The 26,467-nt window shown below is 47.4% G+C and overlaps 2 protein-coding genes across 4 annotated transcripts in view; one reads left to right on the forward strand and one right to left on the reverse strand.

Annotated features, from left to right (window-relative positions):
• Positions 1 to 26,467, reverse strand: part of LOC138748410 (trafficking protein particle complex subunit 6b-like) — a 136,302-nt gene that overhangs the window by 82,276 nt on the left and 27,559 nt on the right. The window lies entirely within an intron of this gene.
• LOC138748409 (latent-transforming growth factor beta-binding protein 4-like) overlaps positions 1 to 26,467 on the forward strand; it is a 131,290-nt gene that overhangs the window by 59,489 nt on the left and 45,334 nt on the right. For both annotated transcript variants that reach the window (XM_069908545.1, XM_069908547.1), the window contains 7 exons: positions 737 to 787; positions 5,581 to 5,703; positions 18,844 to 19,008; positions 20,751 to 20,912; positions 22,119 to 22,196; positions 22,869 to 23,000; positions 25,131 to 25,256. In XM_069908545.1, coding sequence (XP_069764646.1) covers positions 737 to 787; positions 5,581 to 5,703; positions 18,844 to 19,008; positions 20,751 to 20,912; positions 22,119 to 22,196; positions 22,869 to 23,000; positions 25,131 to 25,256 — 837 coding nt within the window. The remainder of the gene's footprint in view (positions 1 to 736; positions 788 to 5,580; positions 5,704 to 18,843; positions 19,009 to 20,750; positions 20,913 to 22,118; positions 22,197 to 22,868; positions 23,001 to 25,130; positions 25,257 to 26,467) is intronic.

Raw genomic sequence — 26,467 nt, forward strand, 5'->3', positions numbered from 1 at the left:
TATATTAGTAAATTGTTTTCCAAGTGAATTTAAAAGGCATTGTGTGTAAAAATGATTTATATAAATGTTGCCGCAAAACACCGAATTTTGTGACTTGTTCATGACAATAAATTCTGATTCTGAAGTGGCTCTTTGAACCTCTGTCCCGAGGAGGTCGCTCCTCCTGCCAAGAAGTACAGTCCTCACAGTGAATCATCAGTTTCCTGAACCACAGACTTAGAGACTCATTTAAGGACTCTTACTTTGCTGAATTATTGCTGAATAATTAATTTGTTTGCATTTCTTTTTTTGTTTATATTTCTCTCTTTTGTATCCATATTTCGCTTCTCGAGTAGAGTTTACAGTCATGGATACGTAGAAATTCTACCTGGACGCCAGGAAAAAAAATCTCAGGGTTGTGTCTGGTGTCCTGTATGTAGTCTGACAATAATTGAACTTTGTGTCATAATTCCATCTTTTACAAATTGCATCACTGAGTTTTATATTTTCTCTTTGTTCATTAAAAATCTGATTATTTAGGGTGGCCGGCTAGCACAGCTCTGTTACAGCGTCTGGGTTCAATCCGGCGGTGTCTGTAAGGTGTTTGTTCGTTCTCCCTATGTCTGCGTGGGTTTTTCCCTGAGGACTCCGGTTTCCTCCCACCATTCAAAATGTACTGGGGGGGCGGGAGGTGTAAGTCATTTAGGTGTAATTGGGTGCCACGGGCTCAACGTATGTTTAAATTTTTTTCTTGCAGAAAATGACTGTCGACAAGGATTTCAGAAAATGGCTGATGGTGAATGTCAAGGTAATGCAATCAGCGCATAGACTTGCATTCCTGCCTCATCAATCACAGGACACGAGCACAGGGCTGGGTGGCAGGTAACCAGAACAAACAGGGAAGATCGCACGCGGAAGCCACATCTCATGGGTAACTGACTTTGTGTTGGGCTGTGGTGCGTCAGTCGCTCACGTCTGCCGTGGGTGCTGATCAAGTTGCCCACCAGTCACTTGACGGGGGCTGCGCTAAATTCCACTGCATGATGGTCTTTGAACGTGAACAGATTTCAAGTGCTCACGGTTTGGGAGTTGGCAAGAGGAGGAGTGTGACGAATAATTTTTTTTGCCCGTGTGTCTGCTGCTTGGCAGACGCAAAATCGACCTTGGCATTTGACCGGATGGTACAAGTATGGCAAGAAGGATATTATCCCCAGAAATGAAAAAAATATATGCAAAACTACTGAAATATGATCCAAAATACTCAATTAAACCATCTTATTTTGCTCTTGGCCCCTAGGCTTAATGGTCAGTCCACCACTGTTTTAAAACATGATTTTTTTTTATTAACAAAATAGGTTAATGGTGTTTAACACAAAGGTCTGCAGAAATTGGAGAAGTGTGCAATATACAAATGCTGGAGGAACTAAGCAGGTCACACGGTGTCCTTCAGAATTAAACGACAACCACGGGCTATCGTCAAGATATGAGCTAAAACCAGGCTGGCCTGTGAATAATAAGTTGGGGGAGGGAGGAAAGGAAAGGGGGAGGAATACAGACTGGCAGGTAAGAGGTCATAGGTAGATACAGGTGGGAGGGCAGATGAGAAAACAATATTTACTTTTATAGATATAATACGTCCTGCATATGCATTGTTTGTCTGCATATGTGTCATGTCCGGTTGAGTGTCTGCGTGTTTTGCACTGAGGACTGGAGGACGCTGTTTCGCTGGGTTGTGCTTGCACAATCAGATGACGATAAACTTGGCTTGAAAACAAAGCCCAAGGTGTTAGGGGAGAGGGTAGCTCTCTGATTGGAGAGGGAAGGGGTAGGGAGCTGGAGGGAAGGAGACAGAGGGATAAGGAAAGAGATTGAGTCAGCGGAGGGGTTTAACAGAGACGGGAAAAGTCAGTGTTAACGCTCTCTGGTTGAAGAGTGCCCAGAAAAAATATATATTAAGCATCATTCCAATTTGCGGGCAACCTCAGTTTGGCAGTGCCGCGGGTGGACATGCCGGTGCGGGGAATGGCGTGTGGAGTTAAAATGTTTGGCCGCTGGGAGATCCCCACTATTGCTGCAGTTGGAGTGAATGTGCTCAACAAAATGATCTACCAGTCCGCATCCAGTCAGGCCCGCAACCGGAGCACCGGATGTAGTAGATGATCCCAGCAGATTCACAAGTGGAGTCCAGAAGAAGGTGGTGAGGGAGGAGGTGTGGGGGGGCAGGCAAGTATCATTTCTTGTGGTCACCAGGGTGGAGGGGGGGAGGGTGTGATTGATGGGGAGGGAGGAGTGGACAAGGGAGTCCTGGAAGGAGCGCTCCCTACAGAAAGTGGAGATGCATCTAGTGGTGAGATCACATTGTAGGTGACAGAAATTGCAGAGGATAGTATGTTAGATGTGGAGGCTGGTGGGATGGTAGGTGAGGTTAAGGGGAATCGTGTCCTTTTGTCTTGAGGCAGAGGTGGGCCAGGGCTGATGTGCAGGAAATAGAGGAGATGCAGGTAAGGCCTGAGTTGATGGCAGTAGAGAGGAAGCCGCCTTTTTTTTCTGAAGAAGGAGGGTTTCTTGGATGGAAGCAGATCAAGCAAAGGAATTAAGGGAAAGGAATGGAATTTTTACCGCGGCCAGGGTGTGAAGAGGTGTAGTCATGGTAACCAGGAGAGGTAGTGGGTTTGTCATAGAGAGATTGTCTCCCAAGATGGAAGCAGAGAACGAGAAAGGGGAGAGTATTGCCAGAGGTGGGCCAAGTGAAAGTGAAGACAGGTGAAAGATAGCAGCAACGTGGATCAAGTTGACAAGCTCATCATAGGTTAATTACTGATGAGTAGAAATTCTGCCTGGGCTGCATAAAAATAAGAATCTTAGGATTGTAGGTGATGCACCCTGAGAATAGATTTGAACTTTGGATGCAGGAGAGAGCTCCGATGTAGTCGTTGATGCAGCAGAGAAGAGTTGAGTGCCCATGCCTGGGTAGGCCTGTAGCCCATGCCTGGGTAGGCCTGTAGCCCATGCCTGGGTAGGCCAAGAAAAAGGCAGGCATAGCTGGGACCCATGTAGGTGCCCATGGCTATTCCTTTGACTGTAAGAAAATGGGATGAGCCAAAGGAAGTTAAATATATAGGGAATCCTTAATCAAGGTATCAGTAAAAAGTAAGTAACTTCCTTAGTGAGGGCCTAGCAGCTGGAAAGGACCGGCACAGGACGACAAATTTCTTCAAAAGGTTTGCTTCCTGGAAAAAAAAACTGGGGATTGAGATAGACAACTTCAAGCTGAACACAGAAATTTCATATTTTATATATTACATAGGAAGTTGGAGAAACATTATAATGTGTTTAATCACATAATCTACCTCTGAGCCAAGCTGTTAGGTAGCCTGCATATGTTGTGCAACACATATTAGACCAGAGTTTGTTTTGGTCACTAAATTTACCACCAAAGTAGAGCTCATAGGGTTTCTTAATAAGTGCAGTCATGCTGTGTCTTTGAACCTTAAGCCAGTACTCGTCATAAATGGAACAGAATATATTGCAGCTGTTGTGACATTGACGAGACATTTCTGCTGTATTGAATCTTCCCGAAGACAATAAATGCTGTGGTTAAGTACACTCATTGTGCTATTGCCTGAAGAACATGTTTATCTACGTGTGTTCAATCCATAATCGATGTAATGCACAGCATCTGTATATGTGAGCTGCTTTTATAGCCTGTCTGCATCTATCCTGGCTAAGCATGCCCGGGTCTAAGACAACATTGGCATAGCACCTGTACTGAGTGCATCCCCAGGCCTGCTTGAACTGATTAAAGTAGCTTGCTTTGTGGGCAATACGCTAGTAGACTTAAAATATGACAGGAAATCACGAAAATAGGTTATTAACAAAAAAATGGTATGTGATTGGAACATTTTCAGATGACTTTCGTGATCAGTGGCCCAAAATCCATAAAATACTCCCAAAAGTGTTCAGGAGCAAAATCTTCGTTGTCCAGAGTAATTTAGACCCTCTAAGATTCAAGATTCAATTTATTGTCACAGTAATAAAACAATGTCATATTAAATGAAATGTCTTTTTTCCTGCTGTAAGGCGGACAGATTCACCACCGGCAGGAATTCCCTAAGCGCCTCTTACAGTCAGACTTGCAGTCAGAGAGGGAGAAGCAAAAGAGGGTGCGCGTGTTCCCCTTCCCCCCATCCCCCGCAAGTCACCGAGTGTTTGTAGATTTGCTTCCAGTGCTTCCACAGTCCAATCCAAATAATTGGCGACCCAAGCTCCAGATCCAACACGGTCCCTCTAGTGAGACACCTCGGCTCAGGGATTCGTTCAGTATTTGGAACTTCCTATTGCCTTCGTCCACGCTGGCCGCACAGGTAGAGCAGGTACTTGTCTCCATTGATGGGTGTCGCTTGCTGCACCATGCTTTCCTTCCCGACTCGTTTGTATTCTGTTGTGAAACCAAATTCTAAGCTTGCCATGTCATATTTTTAACAACGGTTTGGAAGCCAAGTGAAATCTCAGTCAATAGAGCCAGTGTCCAGTTTTAAAGCGCTGTGACATATTACTTCATCCAACAAAACTTTCACATTTCCTCCCATATTTGGTTGTTCTTCAGAGTAACAAATCATTGCTGGGGGGCAGAGTCGGACTCTTGTTAAGGATTGGTGTGTGATGCCAGGCCGGCAAGAGTCCAACTCCATGACCTTCTTACCAAGTTAGGCAGCTGACGCCATCTCTTCCCATTCTGTTCTTTGTCACACTCCATCCAGGCGTGCTGTTCCTTCGGTGTCAAGGTCGCAAGTCCTGAGGTTCTTTTCCTTTCCCCTCCGCCTCTTAGTCGGGGTACGTTAAGACCCATAGATAAATCAGCACGGTACAGGCCCTTCAGCCCTCGATGTGGTGCCGACCCAGATATCCCTAAAAAAAAAGTACCAAGCCCTCCCTACCCCATAATTCTCTGTCGTTCCTTTCATGCGTGTGTCCCCAATGTTTCAGCCCCCACCACCCTGCTTTCCAGGCACCCACAACTCTGTTTAAAAAAAAACGTACCCCTGATATCTACCCTAAACTTCCCTCCCTCAGTTTTATTGGGGAAGAGAAGTCTGTATAATAAGCTTACTGTTGTTCTTTCGACTGAAGCACAGCAGATGCTGCGATTGCAGTTAAAACATAAAAATGTTGGGAGGAACTCAGCAGGTCACATTGCGTTCATACGAGGTAAAGATATATAACTGACATTTTGGCCCTGAACCATCATCTCCTCTGGACACTGCATGACTTCCTGCAGCATTTTTGCACTGTTCTTTGAGTGACAATATAATATAACACTACTACTACTGGAAAGAACTGTTCAGGGGCTTATATCAACTGACAAGAGGATTAGAGAGGATTAAATGTAGATGGGTAAATCAGATGGCAGATCCAGGCCTTTCCTTAAGGATATTTCCTCCAATGGAAATTATCTAGACATAAAATCTAAGGGCAAAATAAATATTCAGAGATCCCAACCATCTATGTGGCAGTTCGGGTAGAACGTAAAAGTTGGAATGAACTTTTAAGCCTGCACTGCCCACACTGCAGAGCCTAAATCTTTTCTCTTGCTTCTTCCAGACATCAACGAGTGTAACTTGCCAAGAATCTGTCAGAACGGCAAGTGTGTGAACAGGAGAGGAAGTTACAGCTGCTTGTGCAATCCTGGCCTCGTCCATGATACTTCCAAGAGCCGGTGCATCTGTAAGTGATCAAGCTGACAGGACGAGCTCACGCAGCGTTCCCAAAACACATGGTAGACGCCATCGCGGCCGAACCCGTGGGTGCAGTGGTAGAGCTTTATTTGTTGAACGGCTGAATTCCTTCTCCCACACTCCTCCTGCCAAACCCCGACCTAGGGATTCATATAACAGCTGAACATAATGGGTGTCCCTGAGATCAAACATTACAGCACAGGACTTTCAGCCCACAATTTTATACCACCCAGGGCCGGCGCTACCTTTAGGCCAACTACGCTTCCACCTGGGGTTGCTGAAGAGCGATTCCAGCACCTCCACATCATGAATAACATAGTCGTGACTAGCCTGCGTTAGGCTGGTAAGGTGGAGGGAGGAAATGGTAGGGTGGACATTGAACCCTACTCCCACCAGTCAACCCCCCAGCTCAGTCTGGTCAGTCCCCCACCCCCACCACGCTCGTCCTGGTCAGAATCCGCCAATGCTGAGCCTGGTCTGCGTGGCCCTCACCCACCCCCCCCCCCCCCAGCTCAGCCCTGTCCCCTCACTCATCCTAGTCAGCAATACCCCCCCCCAAAAAAAAAACTTTCCTCCTCTCACCTCAAATCGATGTACTCTGGTATTTTAAGTTTATCATCCTCTTATTGTACATCCACAACCCAACGAAACAGCGTCCCTCCAGATCTTGGTGCGCGCACAAAAATCGTGTGAACAGAAACTATGCAAATAATCAAAATAAATATTTGGGATTAGAGATACGGTTCATCAATCTCGCTGCCTGTGGGAAGAACCTATTCCCCAGCCTGGCAGTCCTGATTTCGATGCTCCTGTACTTTCTCCTTGCTGGCAGTGGGTTGAAGATACTGTGGCATTGGATGGAAAAGGTTTTCTAAACTCCCTTAAGCCCTATGTACACAATGTTCCTAGCAAATGTTGTCTATAGAGTAAAGGGAGACCCCAGTGATCCCAGCTGCTTTCATGATCCTCTGGAGTGAAGCATGAAAGTCTGCAGATGCTGTAATTGTAGTCAAAAGACAAAAACGCAGGGGGAACTCGACCGGTCTCGCAGCATCCATAGGAGGTCGAGATAGATTACTGACGAGTTTCTTCACCCATACTTTGAGGAAGGGCTCAGGCCCGAAAAGTGAGAACCAGAATTTATTGTCATGGGATGCATCGGCAACATCTCAACGCACACATTTATATAAACCGCCTTTTTTTTTTAAATGGTGCCCGAAAAATCAAAGTCGATGTCTTTGGTTGATTGATCATTCAGGAATCTGACGGGGGAGGGGAAGAAGCCGCCCTTGTGCCGCTGAGTGCTTGTCCTGTACCTTTCCCCCCCCCACCCCCGATGGTAGCAGAGTGCAGAGGGTGGCGCGGGGGTCCTTGAGAATAGAGACTGCTTTCTTAAAACCCTGCTTCGTGCGTATGACCTCGATGGAGTGAAGACTGGTGCCCGTGATGTCGCAGGCCGAGTTAACGACCCTCTGGAGTTGTTTCATTTTCAGTAATATATCTTCTAATTTTAATTATCATGAGACCAACTGAGTTCCTCCAGCATTTTTTGTTGTAACGGTCCTCTGTATCAACTTCTGACTTGAAACTTTGCAGCTACCATACCACATTTGTCATTGTTGATCTGGGGGAAAAAGGTGCTGGCTATCTATAAGCCCCTCATAATCTTAAATACAAATGAGTGCTCACACAGTGCAGAAGGGGGAATTGTTCTGCCAGTCTTTACAAATGTAGCCAAGGCCTACAGCGATTTTAAATATTGTAACACTGACCCACACTTGGCCCAGCTCTCCCCTGGTCTGTTATCAGTCCAACACAAGTTCTGCCCAGCGTACAGGGGTGGTCGATTAATTGGTGTATGGTTGAGGGGAGAGGGCACAGACTCGTGAGCTGGAAGTATGCCTAAATTTTAATAAATTAATGTCCTCTCCTCCTGGCCCTTTACCACAGCCTAATTCCGCGCTAATTGCCTGATCAATTTTCAGAGTCTTTTATTTCTGTGCATTTGGAACCCAGAATAAGCTTATTTCCATCTGTGAAAGCGATTAATGAACCAAATGCATTTTTAAACCATCCAGTAGTTTCATGGTTGCCATACTGATTTACGCAAAATTATTGATGAGCTGGATTTAAATCAACATCTGCCATAAATTTTTATGTGTAACTTAGATGAGGAAGTCAGGGGCTGGGTGAGTAAGTCTGCAGATGACAAAAAGGTTGGAGGTGTTGTGGATAGTGTGGAAGGTTTTTTAATTTTTTTTTTAATTTGGACATCCAGCACGATAACAGGCCAACCCAGCCCTATGAGTCTGTGCGGCCCAATTTATATACCCCATTAACCTACATTTTTGAATGGTAGGAGGAAACTGAAGCCCACAAGGAAAACCCACGCAGACATGGGGAAAATGTACAAACTCCTTACAGACTGCGCTGGATTTAAACCCGGGTCCGGTGCCGATCGCTGGCGCTGTTAAAGGCGTTGCGCTAACGTAGGTTCCGACAGGATACCAACAGGATGCAGAGTTGGGTGGAGAAATGGCAAATGAGAATCCATTCTAGTAAAGTGCGGTGATACCCTCTGGAAAATCGAACTTGAAGGAGGGAGGTAGGGTTAATGCCAAGATTCTTAGCAGAGGAACAAGGATCTTCAGGTCCAATTCCATAGATCCCTCGAGATTGTCTGGCAAGTGATAGTGTTACGGAGTCCAGAGGACCCCAAAACCCAGCAGCAATAGATATCCACCACAACAGAGTTACTTAAACAAAAGTAGTTTTTAATTATATTTGAACAAGAAAATAGAATTAAACTTATTACTTAACCTATTTAATCCCCCCTCTGATACTAAGTGCAGGTGTGTGTAATGTGTATTTAAGATTAGAAAAGTTCTTTTGGCTCGCAGTCCAATCTCACTGGTTGCAGGCAGTTCTTGTACTGTGCACAGAGGTTAGCGTTAACAAAGTTCACCAGTCTTTGGTGCTTAACAGGCAAATGGTTACCACTCAGGAGGGTTCTTGCTCGTTTTCAGAGAGAGATTCCTCTTCCAAGCCATCCACAACTGATTCCTTCTCAATCGGTCTTGCTGACAAAACTTGTCCCCTTCAGGGTTCTCCAGATGATCCTTCTCCTTTCAGGTCACCTTTCAGACCACTAGTCTTCTCCTTTGACCATGCAGCCTTCAAAAAGTTTGCCAGCTTTGTCCTTTTGGAACTGATTTCTGTGACTCTCTCTCTCTCTGTTTCACACCCTCCCTCTCTGAGAGCAAAACAGTTCTGTCTGCCTGCAAAAATCACATGTTCTCCTGAGCAAGCTGCTGAATATTGCTACTTTGTTGCTCTTTTTGCCAAAAGCACTCTGCAAAATTCCTGCAAATATTCTGTGTTTTAAAATGTTTGTGTGCAACCTGCTCTAATAATCCTTCCCAAAACACCTCTAAATACTCTATCACAAGAGGATAGTTAAGAAGACCTAGGGTGTGCTATCCTTCATTATTTGGGGTATACAGTTCGAGTAGTGAGGTAATGTTGCAGCTCTATAAAATTCAGTGTAGAGCTCGTCGAAAGAACCAAAGACTTGTTGATCCAAACCAAGGCTTTTATTAGCAAAAGACCGGAGCTCTTCACAGGTGGCCGACCAGTCCGGAATGATCCGACCTGGCTAGGGACACAACCCTTTAAGGCCCAAACAATAGGTGTGGCTTAGCTCTCAGCCAATCGCTGTAAGCACAGTCTAGATACAGTAACTATATACACTATGTACATTGGTGATAGATCTGTACTATCACATTCACCCCTTCTTGGAGAATTGACCCGGGGAAAAAAAAAACAAAAACGAGGGAGAGAATGAAAAGGAAGGGGTAGGTCAAGGACTGTAGCGGTCAGGGGGTCTGACCATCCGGCGTGACCGCCGTGGTGCCGGGATTGGGGTCGCTGGAGTGGTGTCACCAGCGGGCTCATCGGGTGCGACTGCTCCGTCGCTCAATTCCCCAGTCGTTTTGTCGGCAGGGTGGCCCGAGTCATTGGGGTGCTGTTGGTCCTTCTGTTGCGGCACGGGGCCTGGAGCATAAGGAGTTGGGGGGTTTGCTGGGTCTACCGCGTCCTGAGCTAGGTCCCGCACCGAAACAGTGTCCTCCCGCCCGTCTGGGAACTCCACATATGCGTAATGTGGGTTCGCGTGGAGTAGAGTCACTCGGTCGACCAAGGGGTCATTCTTTGAGTGCCGGACGTGGCGTCGCAAAAGGACGGGGCCAGGGACGGTGAGCCATGCCGGTACAGTGGTTCCCGATTCGGATTTCCTCGGGAAAAGGAACATCCTTTCGTGGGGGGTGGCATTTGTTGCAGTACATAGGAGGGAGCGGATGGAGTGTAAGGCACTAGTGAGAACCTCCTGCCAGTGAGAGGTGGGGAGACCTTTAGACCGGAGAGCCAGTGTAACCGCTCTCCATATGGTGGCATTCTCCCTCTCGACCTGGCCATTACCGCGTGGGTTATAGCTCGTGGTCCTGCTTGAAGCAATGCCACACTCCAGAAGGTACTGTTGCAGCTCTGAACTCATGAATGAGGACCCCCTATCACTGTGGATGGAATTGGGGTACCCGAAGATGGTGAAAATACTGTGAAGGGCCTGTATCACTGAGGTGGCAGTGGTGTCTGGGCAGGCCACAGCGAATGGGAAGCGGGAGTATTCGTCGATGGCCGTAAGGATGTAGGTATTACGGTTGGTCGACGGTAGGGGTCCCTTAAAGTCTACGCTAAGACGCTCGAAGGGGCGGGTGGCTTTGATGACGTGGGAGTTATCCGGACGGAAGAAGTGGGGCTTGCATTCGGCGCACACCGAACAGGCTCGGGTCATGGAGCGGATCTCCTCAATTGTGTAGGGTAAGTTGCGCGCCTTGACAAAGTGAGCAAACCTAGTGACCCCTGGATGACAGAGCGCCTCATGGAGTTTCCGTAGTCTGTCCATCTGTATGCTGGCGCACGTCCCCCTGGAGAGCGCGTCAGGCGGGTCGTTGAGCTTACCAGGCCGGTACAGGATGTCATAGTTAAAGGTGGAGAGTTCGATTCTCCATCTGGCGATTTTGTCGTTTTTTATCTTACCACGCTGGGTGTTGCTGAACATGAAGGAGACCGCGCGTTGATCAGTCAACAGTGTAAAGCGCCTCCCAGCGAGGTAATGTCTCCAACGACGTACCGCTTCAACTATGGCCTGGGCCTCCTTCTCGATCGAGGAGTGTCTACTCTCCGGACCCTGGAGGGTTCTGGAGAAGAAGGCTACAGGCCGACCGGCCTGGTTCAAGGTGGCTGCCAGGGCGAAGTCGGATGCATCGCTCTCGACTTGAAACGGGACAGACTCATCGATCGCGTGCAGCGTCGCAGCAGCGATGTCAGATTTGATTCGATCGAAAGCCGCTGTGGCTTCGGTCGAGAGGGGAAAAGAGGTGGTCTTGATAAGAGGACGTGCCTTGTCGGCGTAGTTTGGAACCCATTGTGCGTAATAAGAGAAAAGGCCCAGGCAGCGTTTGAGAGCTTTCTGGGTATGTGGGGGGGGTAAGTCCATTAAGGGACGCATGCGGTCAGGATCTGGCATGACTATCCCGTTTTCCACCACACAACCTAGAATAGCGAGTCGTGTGGTCCGGAAAACACACTTGTCCAAATTGTAAGTCAGGTTTAGCTGACGGGCAGTTTGAAGAAATTTGTCTAGGTTGGCGTCATGGTCCTGCATGTCGTGGCCGCAGATGGTGATATTGTCCAGATACGGGAAGGTAGCGGTTAGCCCGTTCTGGTCCACCATCCTGTCCATTTCCCGCTGGAAGACCGCGACACCATTTGTGACCCCGAATGGTACCCTGAGAAATTGATATAGCCGCCCATTCGCTTCAAAGGCCGTGAATGGTCGGTCCTCGCAGCGGATCGGGAGCTGGTGGTAGGCCGAACGTAGGTCAATAGTGGAGAAAATGCGGTACTGGGCGATCTGGTTCACCACATCCGTGATGCGTGGCAGGGGGTACGCATCCAGGAGTGTGAAGCGGTTAATGGTCTGGCTGTAGTCGACCACCATCCGTAGTTTTTCCCCATTCTTAACAACCACCACCTGGGCTCTCCAGGGGCTTGAACTGGGTTCGATGATGCCCTCATCCAGCAATCTACGCACCTCACTCCTAATGAATTGCCTGTTTTCGTAACTATATTGCCGACTTTTGGTGGCCACAGGCTTCCAGCCAGGGGTGAGGTTTGCGAAGAGTGCTGGCGGGGCAATCCGGAGTGTGGAAAGGCCGCAGGATTGGCCCCGGGGCACGGGGGCGGGTTGCTCGGGTGCTTCGGGAGTGGGGCGATGGCGATGGCAGACCGAGAGGGGGGCGTGGGGTCCCCCAAAGTGTAGGGACACCGTTTGGAACTGACACTGGAAGTCTAATCCCAGCAACACTGGGGCGCACAATTGGGGAAGGACGAATAATTTAAAGTGGGTGACCGTCACGCCCTGTACTTCCAGCGTGGCGATGCAATACCCCTTTATCCCAGTCGAGTGCGACCTCGTCGCTAATGAGATCCTCTGGGTAGTGGGGATAATGTCAAGTCCCCAACGGAGGGCCAGATCTGGCTGGATAAAACTGTCAGTTGACCCAGAGTCAAATAAGCAATTGGTGTAGTGTCCATGCACTTTAATCAGTTCCATTGCTCTGGTGAGGGGATGAGAGCATTGCTGGTTTAATGTTATTGAAGCAGTTGACAGGCGAGTTTTGCGCGATGACGTCACGCAACGGGATGACGTCACGCAACGGGATGACATAGTCAACGCTCGAGGAGCAGGTTGGAGAACCTCCCGGAAGTGCTGTTGTGGCGGGTGAATGGTAAGTAGTGGGGTTTGTAGTTGCTCGTGATCGGTGGTCGGGCCCTGGCGGTCGTCAGCGATGGACGCTAGGGTGAGCACCTGGTTGGCCGCGGGGGTGGCTGCGGCGGCGGTAGCGTCGGCCCCGGGGGTGTCCGTGGCGGCGGCAGCAGCGGCTGTAGCGTCGGCCCCGGAGGTGTCCGTGGCGGCGGCAGCAGCGGCGGTAGCGTCGGCCCCGGGGGTGTCCGTGGCGGCGGCAGCAGCGGCGGTAGCGTCGGCCCCGGGGGTGTCCGTGGCGGCGGCAGCAGCGGCTGTAGCGTCGGCCCCGGAGGTGTCCGTGGCGGCGGCAGCAGCGGCGGTAGCGTCGGCCCCGGGGGTGTCTGTGGCGGCGGCGGCAGCAGCGGTAGCGTCGGCCCCGGAGGTGTCCGTGGCGGCGGCAGCAGCGGCGGTAGCGTCGGCCCCGGGGGTGACTGTGGCGGCGGCAGCAGCGGCGGGCGAGAGGCAGGCCATCACCATGGTTGCGACGGTGGGTTGCCCCTTCCGGGTTCGGCGTCTCCGTGACGTCAGGCGTTGCCGTGCAGGGGAGCCCTCGCTCTCATTGGACGAGAGCTCTGGGGAAGAAGAGTTTGAATGGGATAGTGGCGGTTGAGCTTCACACGAGGCACTGTGTTTGCTGGCGGCCATTTTAGACCTACAGACTGCAGCAAAGTGGCCCTTTTTAAGGCACTTCTGGCACCTGGCTTTTCTTGCTGGGCACTGGGATCTGCTGTGCTTGTTCCTCCCGCAGAAATAACATTTCGGGTTCGCACGGGGCAGGGTAGCAGCAGCCGACAGGCCGTCAGGGGTAGGGTAGAAGGGCACTTTACTCACATCAGAACGAGGGGTCCAGTCCCTAGAGAGCTCGGTGGACTTTAAGGCTGCATCCTCCATTGTGATTGCAATCCGGGCCACGTCCTCTAGTTTTTCTACCCCTTGTTCGAGCAAGCGCAGCCTCACTTCGTTCGATCGGAGCCCGGCCACATAGGCATCCCGGACGAGGTCGCTAGTGATCTCGGCAGCAGTTTTGTCCACACAGTTACAGTCCTTGCCCAATGCCTTTAATATTTGTAAATATGCTCTGCTGGACTCACCAGGCTGTTGCTTCCTCGACGCAAGCATGAGCCGGGCATGAACTCTGTTCACCGGTTGATCATACAGTCCTTTCAGTACCTTTATGGCTGCGGTGTAAGTGGTCTCATCCTGGATGTTCTCGTAGACTCTCAAGGACACCATAGACAGCAATGCTGTTAGACGCTGGTTATCCTCCTCTACCTGAATGAATCTCAGGAAGTTTTCAAAGTTCAGCAGCCAGAACTTAAAGGCTTTGAAGGCTGTAGCTGACTGTGGGTCGATATCAAGTTTTTCTGGCCGAGTTAAACGCTCCATCCCTTTCAAAAAAAATTCCTTTTGCTAATAAAATTGTAGAGCTCGTCGAAAGAACCAAAGACTTGTTGATCCAAACCAAGGCTTTTATTAGCAAAAGACCGGAGCTCTTCACAGGTGGCCGACCAGTCCGGAATGATCCGACCTGGCTAGGGACACAACCCTTTAAGGCCCAAACAATAGGTGTGGCTTAGCTCTCAGCCAATCGCTGTAAGCACAGTCTAGATACAGTAACTATATACACTATGTACATTGGTGATAGATCTGTACTATCACATTCAGTTAGTTACATAGAACATTGCAGCACAGTACAGGCCCTTCGGCCCACAATGTTATGTCAACCGATATGTACCTACCAAAAACAAACTAAACCCGCCATACCTCATAACTCTCTATTTTTCTTTCATCCATGCGCCTGTCTAAGGGTCTCTTAAATGTTCCTATTGTTCCACCCTCTACCATCATCCTTGGCAATGCATTCCAGGCCACCACAACTCTCCATATATAAAAAAAATGCCCCTGAAGTCTCCTCTAAATTTCCTTTCCTTCATTTTGTACAGTTGTCCTCTGGTGTTTGGTACTCCCACCATGGGGAAAAGGTGCTGGCTATCCACCTTATAATCTTGTAGACCCTTAGTGAGTCTCCTCTCATCCTTCTACGCTCCTAAGAAAAAAGTCCCAGCTCTGCCAACCTTGCCTCATAAGACTTGTTTCCCAGTCCAGCTAATCTCCTCTGCACCCTCTCCACAGCTTCCACATCCTTCCTGTATAATGAGGTGACCAGGACTGAGCACAATATTCGAAGTGGGGTCTCACCAGAGATTTGTAGAGCTGCAAATCACCTCATGACTCCTGAACTCAACCCCCCGACTAATGAAGCCCAGCATCCCATAAGGCCTTCTTAAATGTCCAATTAACCTACACATTCTGGTGGATATTTGAAACTTTGGAGAAGGTGCAGCCGGGATTGAAGAACAAAGAGCAAGCCAGGACCTTTTCCTTTGTAGTGTGGGCAGACACTACAAGAAGGCTTGAGGTATAAAAGACTAGGAGAGGCATAGACTATGAGCACCTTTCCCCCAGGTCGGCCCAAACCAGTAGTTTAAAGGTGAATGGAGGAAAATTTAAGGAGATGTCAGAGGTGGGATTTTTTACACAGAGAATGGTAGGTGCTTGTTGTTATGCTCGTTCTTTCAAGAAGAACGACTTTACACTTAACCGACTTTATTCTCCCTCACCTGCTTCGACTGGCCTCCAACCGCCTGCGCTTCTGCCCTACATCACTGCCGGGTTCTGCCCAACCGTGGGAAATGTAGTTCTTACTTTCACACATAATAGCGCCGTTGAAAAATACAACATATGAGTATTGTTATAAAAGTGAAATTATATTTAATGAACTCTGTTGAGGTTGTAGTAAGCGTGAAAAATAAGAGGAGCACTTTGGTGTAGTGACTCCCGGAGGTTTTTGGTAAAGTGGTGTGGATCATGGTTTGGCAAATAGACGGAGTAATTTTCAGCAAAAGGGAAGCCACGATGAATGAGGAATCTCAGGTATTGGTGCTGGGGCCTCAGGTGTTCACTGTCGGGATCATTGATTTGGATCCAGGGCAAAACTTTTTTTTTAAATTTTTTATTTTTCACACCATAAATCACAATAGCCATGATATACACTTTTTCTTTTTCACACATTTACAGTGACTTTTTCTTCCCCCCCCCCTCCCTCCTCCCAAGCCATCCCCCCACCCCCCCCCCCTCTCATCCATTTTAGGTATACAATCTAGGTTGCATTAATTCAGTCAGACAATGTTGTCATTCAACAAAAATACACCAGAAATTCTACAGAGTCCATTCTTTTCTTTCCTTCTCCTTTCATCAACTTAGGTAATGTTTGTCCCCGGTAGGTTTTCGCTATTGTATTTAATGTAAGGCTCCCATACTTGTTCGAATATTTCAATATTATTTCTTAAACTATATGTTATTTTTTCTAATGGAATACATTTATTCATTTCTATATACCATTGTTGTATTTTCAAATTATCTTCCAATTTCCAGGTCGACATAATACATTTTTTTGCTACAGCTAGGGCTATCTTAACAAATCTTTTTTGTGCATCTTCCAAGTCAATTCCAAATTCTTTATTTTTTATGTTACTTAGGAGAAAGATCTCTGGATTATTTGGTATATTGTTTTCTGTTATTTTATTTAATATCTGATTGAGATCATCCCAAAATTTTTCTACTCTCTCACATGTCCAGATTGCATGAATTGTTGTTCCCCTTTCTTTTTTACATCGAAAACATCTATCAGGTACTGTTGGGTCCCATTTATTTAACTTTTGCGGTGTAATGTATAGTCTGTGTAACCAATTATATTGTATCATACGCAGCCTCGTATTTATTGTATTTCTCATCGTTCCAGAACATAATTTCTCCCATGTTTCCCTTTTTATCTTTATATTTAAATCTTGTTCCCATTTTTGTTTAGTTTTACCATTTGTTTCCTCATTCTCCTTTTCTTGCAGTTTAATATACATATTTGTTATAAATCTTTTGATTAACATTGTATCTGTAATCACATATTCAAGGTTACTTCCCTCTGGTAAACTCAAATTGCTTCCTAATTTATCTTTCAAGTAGGATCTCAGTTGGTAATATGCCAGCGCTGTATCTCCAGTTATATTGTACTTATCTCTCATTTGTTCAAAGGATAAGAATCTACTTCCTGAAAAACAATTTTCTAATCTTTTAATCCCTTTTTTTTCCCATTTTCTAAAGGAAAGGTTATTTATTGTAAAAGGGAGTAGCTTATTTTGCGTCAAATCCAGGGCAATACTTGATGATGCTCAGCTGGTTGGCAACGTGGACTGTGAGGAGAATGCAAACAGGCTTCATTGGGATAAAGGCAACTGGAATATGACAGGGAGGCACGGTTAGAGTAGCGGATAGCACAATGCTATTACAGCGCCAGTAGCCCAGGTTCAAATCAGGCACCGTCTGTAAGGTGTTTGATCAGTCTCCCCGTGTAGGTTTCCTCCCACCCTTCAAAATGTACTGGGGGTTGTAGGTCAATTGGGTGTAATTGGGCTGCACAGACTCGTGGGCCGAAAGGGCCTGTTACCGTGCTAAATGTCTAAATTAAAGTGATATGAAAGTGTGAAGTCCAGTTAAGTCGGTAAAAAGGAAAAACGAGTGAATTTAACAGTAGAGGTATCTTATTGAAATTGTAAAGGGCCCTGGTGCGATGGCTAAAACACTGCCTCCAGTTAGTTGTAAATTTTCATAAATTTACCATCTACAGCTCGGTTAATTCAGCCCACGAGCCCAATTAACCTACAACCCCCCCAGGTATGTTTCGAACGATGGCAGGGAACCGGAACTCCCCGGGGAAACACCCACACAGACAGCGGGGTGGGGGGGGGAGAACATACAAGCTCCTTACAGACGGCGCGGGATTCGAATCCCGGCCCCAGTCACTGGCGCCGAACCGCCAGGCTGACTGGGCCGCCCCTGAGGTTGGAAGAGATTAAACAGGCAGGTTGAGTTCACAAGGACGAGGAGCAGTGGAATGTAGAAAATTCTAATGGGGCTTGTCAGAGCATTTTCATGTTTTTTTCCTGGTTGAGGTGTCGAGCGCTGGCAGCCACCTTCTCAAAATAAATTCTCAGTCATTCAAGGGTGAGATCCATGGAGGATCAGTTGCTCAATATTTTTAAGGCAGAGATTTTTTTTATATATTAAAGGAGTTGTAGGATATGGACAGTAGCCCTGAGGTAAAAGATTAGGTGATTTAAGATGAGAGGAAAAAGGTTTTAAGTGATCTGAAGGGCACTTTCTTCACACAGAGGATGCAAGGACGAATTTTATCTTTTCTTTTCCCCCATAACTAACTTGAAGCTTGCAGGGCTTTGGGAACTGTTCCCAAAGGTTTCCTGCAGAAACATTTCTGCCCATCCTCGTTCTACAAGATATGCTCGAGTACAGCCCCCTCCCCTCTCGACGAACTGCGTCAGAAAACCCTGTTTAATGCATTTTTACAAATTCCTGCTCTTCTGAGCCCCTTGCATGAAGGCGTTCGCCATCGATACTGGGAAAGTTAACCTAAAACAATTCAAAATATTTTAGGCGATCAAAAATACAATCATAAATAACTCAAATAACACAGTGTCTTCTGAGTCGTGTTCCCTGTGTACCCAATAATAGGGTTATAAGTGCATGGATCTCTGGTTGGGAGAGGGTGTTTCACTAGAAACCAGCTGAGAAATCTCAGCCAGCTGCTCTCCATCTGTCCAGCCCTGGAATGTGGTGAGAATTCTCTGGCAGCTAGGCTGATCTGGAGTTTGTGTTTATGTGGGAATCGAGGTCTTTCCAGCAGTTTTGTAATACGTGCTCACAGACCCCTTGCTGAACATTCAAGGTTCCCTTTATTGTCATGTAATAAAACAAACATAAAATATGCTGCAAAATTTGCCTGCCACAAAGGCAAGTTGAGTTGCCATGAGCATTGCCCCCAACAGTAAGGGAAAGAGGAGTGTCTTCTGAAACACTGAGTGTCCGTGGATTCACCTCCAGCGCTCCCATAGACTCTGCAGCTTACACACACACACACACACACACACACACACACACACACACACACACACACACACACACACACACACACACACACACACACACACACACACCTTCTAGTATTGATGTCCACAAAGATAACAACGTAAGAAGCTGGGCCTAACCCTGAAAATGTGGAGTGGCAGATATTTGGACAGCATTATTCCTGACACTCACTGTTTGGTGTGACGTTGAGTGGAATGTGCGCGTTTTGTCGGTGCTCAGTGTAGTGCTTGCATTTATTGAACGGCTCACAGGGGTTGAATGTTTCAGCCCAGCAGGTTATATCATTGACCAGGGGGCCCTGTTACCGCATTTGGAGGAGTGGATCCTGCATTTTGCCAGTCGTCCAGAACATCACCAGACAAATCTGCTGCTGCAGTCGTGTGGGGAAAGCCTGGGGTCCCAGATGCAAGAGATGCCCTTCTCCAGGCACAGGTAATCCAGGGTGGGGCTGGATTTAAGGAGATTCTGGGTGGAAGAGGGGCAGAGAGGATGGGTGAGAGAAGCCAATGGGCAAAGAGATGGGAGATCAATCCAAGACTATCCGAGAATAACCTGTTTTCCAGAATTGAAGCAAGCGGCAAATAAAAGTTGAGTAAAATAAATAAATGTTTGAAAATTAAAATAAATAAGAGTTGAAAATGGTAAAAAGTAAATGTTCTCTGAAGTAACATGGTTAATATAGCGGTTAGCACAGTGCTGTTACAGTGTCAGCGACTGGGGTCGAATGCGGCGCTGTCTGTACATTCGCCCGACGCCAGCGTGGGTTTCCTCCCACCCCTCCAAAAATGTACCGATGCTCTCGGTTAATTGGGTGTAATTGGGATGCACGGGCTCGTGGACCGAAAGGGCCTGTTACCACGCTGTATGTCTAAAAAAATGTTTTAATTGGTGAAGATGGGAGCAAGTATTCAGCCAGCAGTTATGTTTTTTCTCGTAGCAGCTGTTTGAATGAAGTTGTCTTTGAATAAAATGGCATCACCTAGGATGAAGCTGGTTGGGGTGTCTCCTTATTCCTGCTTAGTAAGAGTCTTTATTAGTATATTATTAAGTATATTAGTAAGGCTTTATCAGTAAATTTGGGGGAGGCAGGGCTAAATGTCTATAATGTTATTGTTTGTCTTTCGGGGAGCGCTGTGGAGGGGGAGGAACCTGCAGATGCAGCGATGGTTAAATGTTTTCAAAGAATGTTTCTGAAAATAAAGTAAAATGCTTTAAAGTTTATATATTCATGTAAGTGAAGTTTGTTCTGTGTATGTACAATATGGTATTTTTGTCTTTTAAACTTGTTATTCTTAATGCAGATATATTAGTTAGGCATTGTAAGAGTGAATCTCAAGCAACCGGAAAATACACTTATCCGGCAGATAACTGGGGCAACTCTTATTAAGCAGGGTTAAGAAGACACTGTAAGAGAGTCACCCCAACGTCAACTGGCATCATCTTGGGCAATGCCATTTTATTCAAACATAACTTTATTCAAACAGCTGCTGAGCAAAGCCTGACCAAGGCTGAATATTTACTCCCATCTTCTCCAAAGTTGATGTGTTACTTCAGAGAATATTAACTTTGACAATTTTAAACTTCCATATTTTTTAACCTATTATTTCATTCTTATTGATATACATTTTTTTTGTGTTTATTTTCCTTGGTATTTTTCGCCATTTGTTTGAGGCTGTTGGTTGCTTGGATACCAGGTATTTAGGGGGGAGGAGTGGGTAAGTCAGGAATTGAAGGAAAGAATGAAAGTGAGGGAGAAGGAAAAGTGCAGGAACATAGACCATGGAGGAGAGAGGAAATAAAAGAATGAATGGAAGAGAGAGGAGGAAGGAAGAAGTGACTGAATAAAGATTTAAATTTTTTAATTTAGGCATACAGCACATTAACAGGCCATTTCGGCCCATAAGCCCATGCCGCCCAATTACACCCAATTAATCTACAGCACCTAGTACAGTGGATGGAAACTGGAGCACCCAGAGTCAACCCACACAGACACAGGGAAAACATACAAACTCGTTACAGACAGCGTGGGATTCGAACTCCAATAACGGCGTTGCGTTGACCGGGTTGCCAAAATGTTGCATGGCAGACGTAAAGAGAAGAAAGCAGAGGGGAAATGGGAAAAAGGAGGAAGAATCGAGGACAGATTGGGAAGAGATCCTGTTTTATCCCCCTAGGTGCATTCCGGGAAGTCTGCCCCGCTGGACCTGGCTACCACTACACCCGGTCGGACCTCCGCCACCTCAACAGATTGACTGAAGAACGCAGCCAGAATAGGAAGCCTGTGGATCGAGTGCGGCCGGCCACCACGCCAGCATCTCGTGGCCGACATACAGTGGGTACGCTGGCGGTGGGTAGGCAAAGAGTGATGAGGGGCGGGCCAGGACAATGGGAAAATGAGTGGATGGGTGAGGGGACAGAGAGTTGTAAAGCTGCGGGGAAGGAGAAGGCACCCGAGATGTTCAGACATCGGTGAGGCGTTGAATTTTAAAAGAGGGTGGGCCAGGGGAACAGTCAGATTTTGGGCTAAGGTGGGAGAAAGATGAGCAACAGGTCGGCCAATGGGTTGGATAGTTTGGAATAGGCAAATGGTCTTTGCAATTTAGGAAGGAACCGTGGTAAGGATGTGGAAGCTATGGAGAGAGTGCAAGCAAAATTTACCAGGATGTTGCCTGGATTGGAGAACGTGTCTTATGAGGGAAGGTGAAGGATTAGAGGGGACTACAAGAATACAAGAGGAATAGATAGAGTGGGCAGCCAGTACCTTTTTCCTGGGGCGAGACAAGCAAACAGCAGAGGACATCTGTACAAGGTGAGGAAAGGCATCAGGGGTAACTTTTTTTTATACAAAAGGTAGTGGGTGCCTGGAATACATTGCCAGGGATGGTGATGGAGTAGGGTGGCCAGACGTCCAGCTTTAGGCCAGATGTCTGGCTTTAGGTCAGACCGTCTGGCTTTTGAGGCCCCCTGCCCTCCATCCAGTGCCACCTCGAGCCGGATGTTAATTCGCCTTCCATTTGAGGATGTAGGGCCAGAAAGGGCAAGGGAGGGCATACTTACCATATTAAATGCGGGGCCCTGGGGACCGTAGGACGTGGGCGGTCATGTTTTATCTTGTGCGCATGCGCGAGTGCTGGCTGGCACATGTGCGATGGATTTGAGTCCCGGGGCCACTAGCATCTCTTCCATTGGAAGGAAGGTGGAAGTGTGACGGCAGCGCTAGTGGCCCCAGGACTCAAATCCATCGCGCATGAGCACTGAAGGAAACATGGCTGCGCACCGTCTGGCAAGTTCATGGCTGGTAAGGCACCCACCCCAGCACTGAGAGAATTTTCTGACGACCCTGCACATCCTCCCTTTTTGGAGATGGAAATGGGCACCCTACGGCGGAGGCTGGTACGATAGGGGCCTTTAAAAGGCTGAGACTGGGAAGATTTAGTTTGTTGAGTAGGTTTACATAGGTTGGCACAACATTGGGGGCCGAAAGGCCTATACTGTGCTGAAATGTTCTGTGTTCTAAATCTTGCTCTCTGTTGCCGTTTAAGCTCCCAGGTTGAGAGAGACGACAAGTACGGCCAGGACCCTTACAAGCACCAGAGCCCTGCCTCCGAGCACAACCCCAGGTTTAAATGGCTTTTCTTTCTTAAATTGTTGTTTTGTAACAGTTCATTGGAAGCTTTTCATTGAACCAGGATCCAGATCTCACCCAGTGAAATAACAGGAACTGGCAGAAATCCCAACCGTTGGGCAGGTCACTGGCCGCCTAGTAACCAGCCTCTGGACTCCTTGTACCGTCAGAACTTAAGTAAGAGGAGCAGTGATCTGCCCTTTGCACTTGCTCTGTCATCATCCAGATCATGACTGGCCTTTGTTTACCCAATTATCCCACCCTTCCTCACCTGCTCCCCTTCCCTTCCTCTCCTGCCCTCTCCTCTCCTCCCTCTCCCGCCTTCTCTCCCCTTACCCCTCCCCCACCTTCCCTCTCCCCTTACCCCTCCTCCTCCCTCTCCCACCTTCCCTCTCCCCTTATCCTCCTCCCTCTCTCCCCTTATCCCTCCCTCTACCTACTTCCCCCTCATTCTCACCCCCTTCCTTTCCCTCCCTTCCCCCTCCCCCTCCTCCCCACCCTCCTCCTTCCCCCTCCCCACCCTCCTTCTCCTCCCCCATCCTCCCTCGCTTTCATTCCCTCCCTTCATTCTGTTCCCTCTCTCTCTGTCTGATGTGCCAGACCAATCCCTCAGCCTAATCTTGTATAGGATCTGATTAACCATTGAGACCTCGCTCTCTTTCCACAGCTCCTGAGCTTCACGTTTGCCTCCGAGTGCCACAGGTCTGTGGCCCAGGGCGCTGCGTTCCACGACAGCTGGGTTATACGTGTGCTTGCGACACGGGCTACCATCTGAATGCTGAGCAGTCGCATTGTGATGGTGAGTTAATGCCTGCCATAATGCAGAGGAGAATGTTGTCAGAACTAGACGTTGGGCTGTTGGCGGCGTCTATAGAGTTATGGAGTCGGCCATTCAGTCCAGGGCATGTGGGCTCAATGGTTTGTTGTCTAACTTAAAGTAAAATTAAATTAAGTCATCCATGCCAACCAAGATGCTAGTAAAAACACAACCGCTGGAGAAACTTAGCAGGTCAAACAAAGATAAAAGATACACAACTAACATTTCAGGCTTGGGCCTTCATCAAGGTATGAGCAAAATGTAGACAGGTGCCCGAACAAAAGGGAGGGGGGGGGAGCTCAGGGGGAAGGAGCACGGTCCCACTGGCAGGAAGTAATAGGTGGCTAAGGGAGGGAGGGCACAGCAGCAGACAGGGGGAGGGTGGAGAGTTCTGTGAGAGGAGAGGGAAAGGGAAAATGGGGAGTGGTCTGGCAGACACTGGAGAAGACAATGTTACTGCCATCCAGTTGGAGAGTGTCATGCCATCAAGTAGCTTTCCCTATCAGTGCACCTGCCTCAATGTTTTTAAACATTGTAATCGTACCTGCCTCTGGCAACTGATTGCACACACCCGCCACATTTAGTGTGGAAAAAGTACATCTTAACCTTATATGGACGCTGCTGAGTTCCTCTAGTTTTCTATGTTTGTCCTACGATCACAGCGTCCACAAACGTTCATGTTTCAAAAGATTACGGTTATATATCTAAGGCCCTAATAATTTTACAAAGCTCTGTGACCGGTAAATGGCTAAACAGCCTCTTTCATTCCAGAGAAAAAAAAACACTTCTCAGGCTATCTGATTTCTCCTTGTACCTCATGCCTTCCAGCCAAGACAATATCCCTCTTTAATATCTTCTGTACCCTCTTTAATTTAATCACATCCTTGCCCGAGCCCAGTGACCAGGACCGCGCAAGACACTCTGAAACCTAACCAGCAATTTGTAAAACTGTAATGTCACATCCCAATTCCTCTACGAAACCCATCTACCTATGCCTCCATTTTCTAGGAACTATGTCATTGTACCCGAGGCCTTCCTCTTCGAGAATACTCTCCAGGGCCCTGCTCTTTTCTTTATCAAGTCAAATTTATTCATCATCCCTGCTCCGAACTCGCGCACTTCCCCAGAAAATGCAGATGACAAATATTTATTTCAGAATCACAGTTTGTTGTCAGGAACGTGCAGCACGAAATTTGTTGTCTTGCAGCAGGTAATTGTCCGTTACAGGTGCGTTAATTCCTATAAATTACATTTCCAAAAAAAAAATTAGTGCAAAAGAAGAGGAAAAAAAGTGTCGGTGGTTCGTTGTCTGATTTGATGGCAAAGGGTTGGTGCCAAGGAGGGGCATCCGTGGGCATTCCTTTCCCCCCCCATAGGTCACGGCCATCCCTGGCCATCAGACCCACCTCACTCCCTCCTGCATCAGAAGCGTCTAGATTGACGCCCGCTAGTGACTCTCCACCTGCTCCCACACAGCCGTGTCACTAACGACACAATTAAAAAGAGTGCCCTCCTGTCCTACATTGGAGGGGTGGCCTGAACAACAGGTAGCCCCCCCCCCAGGTCAGTCCCCCACTGCACCCCCTCCCCCCTATCTACAGATTGGTCCTTACCAGCACCCCTGTACCTCTTTTCAGTGTGAAGAGGGCCTGGTCTGGGTGGTGGGGGTCCTTGAGGATAGAGGCTGCTTGCTTGAGACACCGCTTCTTGTAGATGACCTCGATGGAGTGAAGACTGGTACCCATCATGTCGTTGGCCGAGTTCACAACTCTCTGTACCCTTTTCCTGTCCTGTGTGTTGGCACATCCATACCAGACAGTGATGCAACCAGTCAGAATGCTCTCCATGGTACAGCTGTAGAAATTTGCAAGAGTCTTTGGTGACATCCCAAATCTCTTCAAACTCTTCACAAAGTGTAGCCACTGGCGAGCCTTCTTCACAATTGCATCGACATGAAGGCCCTGGGGTAGACCTTGGTTGTTTCCCGTGTCTTCTCGCGGAGAAGACACGCTGAATGGAACCTACTCTCTCCCGAGAAAACCCATGTACATTGATAGAAACTGTTAGGATTCTCCATGACCTTGTCTGTCAGGTGTTTTGTATTTTACTTAGATACGGATGAATGTCGACAAAGGCCTTCGCCCTGCCCCAATGCTCGATGTGAGAACATGATTGGCAGTTACCATTGTGTGTGTTCCAAAGGATTTGCAGCCAATTCTCATGGCACGGATTGTAGAGGTAATGTCATTGCTTCCTTGGCTTAGCCTCTGTGGAATCATTTGAAGTGAATCTCCAGGAAATAACAGTCACAATGGCAAAATCAATTGGGTCCAGTGTCTGTCCTCTTCTGATGTGGTGTCTTGTCCACCATCTGCACTGGTATCCAGACTATTTGTCTGACCTTTAACAAGTATTTCTACTGTTACGAGCCCAGAGGACCCCAAAACCCAGCAGCAATTGATATTTACCAACACAAATGGTTACTTAAACAAAAGTTGCCTTTAATTATCTTTAAACATGAAAACAGAATCACGCTTTAACTTTTCACTATTTACTTAACTAACCTAACTTAACCCCCTTCTAATTCTTAGCGCACGTGTGTGTAAGCTCAGAAAAGTTCTTTGATTCACTGTCCAATCTCATTCCTCCAAGTTCACTAGTTACAGGCAATTCTTGTACTGTACACAGAATTTAACATTTATAAAGTTCACCAAGCTTTGGAGCTTGAATGCTAAATGGTTACCACTCAGGATGGTTCTTGTCAGTTTTTAGAGAGATTTGTTGATCCAGGACACTCACAACCGATTTACTTCCGTCGGCCACTTCAGTGTCTCGCTGATGAAACTCACCCCTTCAGGGTTCTCCAGATGATAACTTCTTTCTTTCAGGTCACCACAGAGTTCCTTTTTGTTTCCCTTATTCCAGGTTAAACATTAGACAGCCAGTCCTCTCCTCTTGTATGAACCACAAGGGCTTTGACCAGGCTGAACTAAGCACTTACAACCCGTCTTCCAAATGGGGTTTTCCACAAGCTTGCCAGCTTGTCTTGTTCCAATCCCAGTTACTGTTGCTGGCTGTAACACTGTAGAAGTGATCCATCTCTCTCTCTCTCTCTCTCTCTCTCTCTCTCTCTCTCTCAAGCCTGTTTGACTCTCTCTGCTTGCAAAACCACATGACCCTCTTAGAACAGCCTGACAAGATCTTTCATCTGTTGCATTTTTAACAATCCATTAGTGAAGTCTCCTGGGCACTCTCCAAAACTGCTGCAAATGCTCTGAGGTCCCGACATGTCTAGCATTGTCAGTGCTCCAGTATTTCAAATAAGATCTGTTTGAAAGTGTTTGTATGTGACCTACTCTAGCAAACCTTTCCCAATTATCTATCTGTCACACTACAAGCCTAGGTTCCCTGCTGCTTTCACCTCCTGAAGACAGCAGAGAATCAAATCT

This window comes from Narcine bancroftii, chromosome 13 (genome assembly GCF_036971445.1).
Source record: "Narcine bancroftii isolate sNarBan1 chromosome 13, sNarBan1.hap1, whole genome shotgun sequence".
Classification (NCBI taxonomy): domain Eukaryota; kingdom Metazoa; phylum Chordata; class Chondrichthyes; order Torpediniformes; family Narcinidae; genus Narcine; species Narcine bancroftii.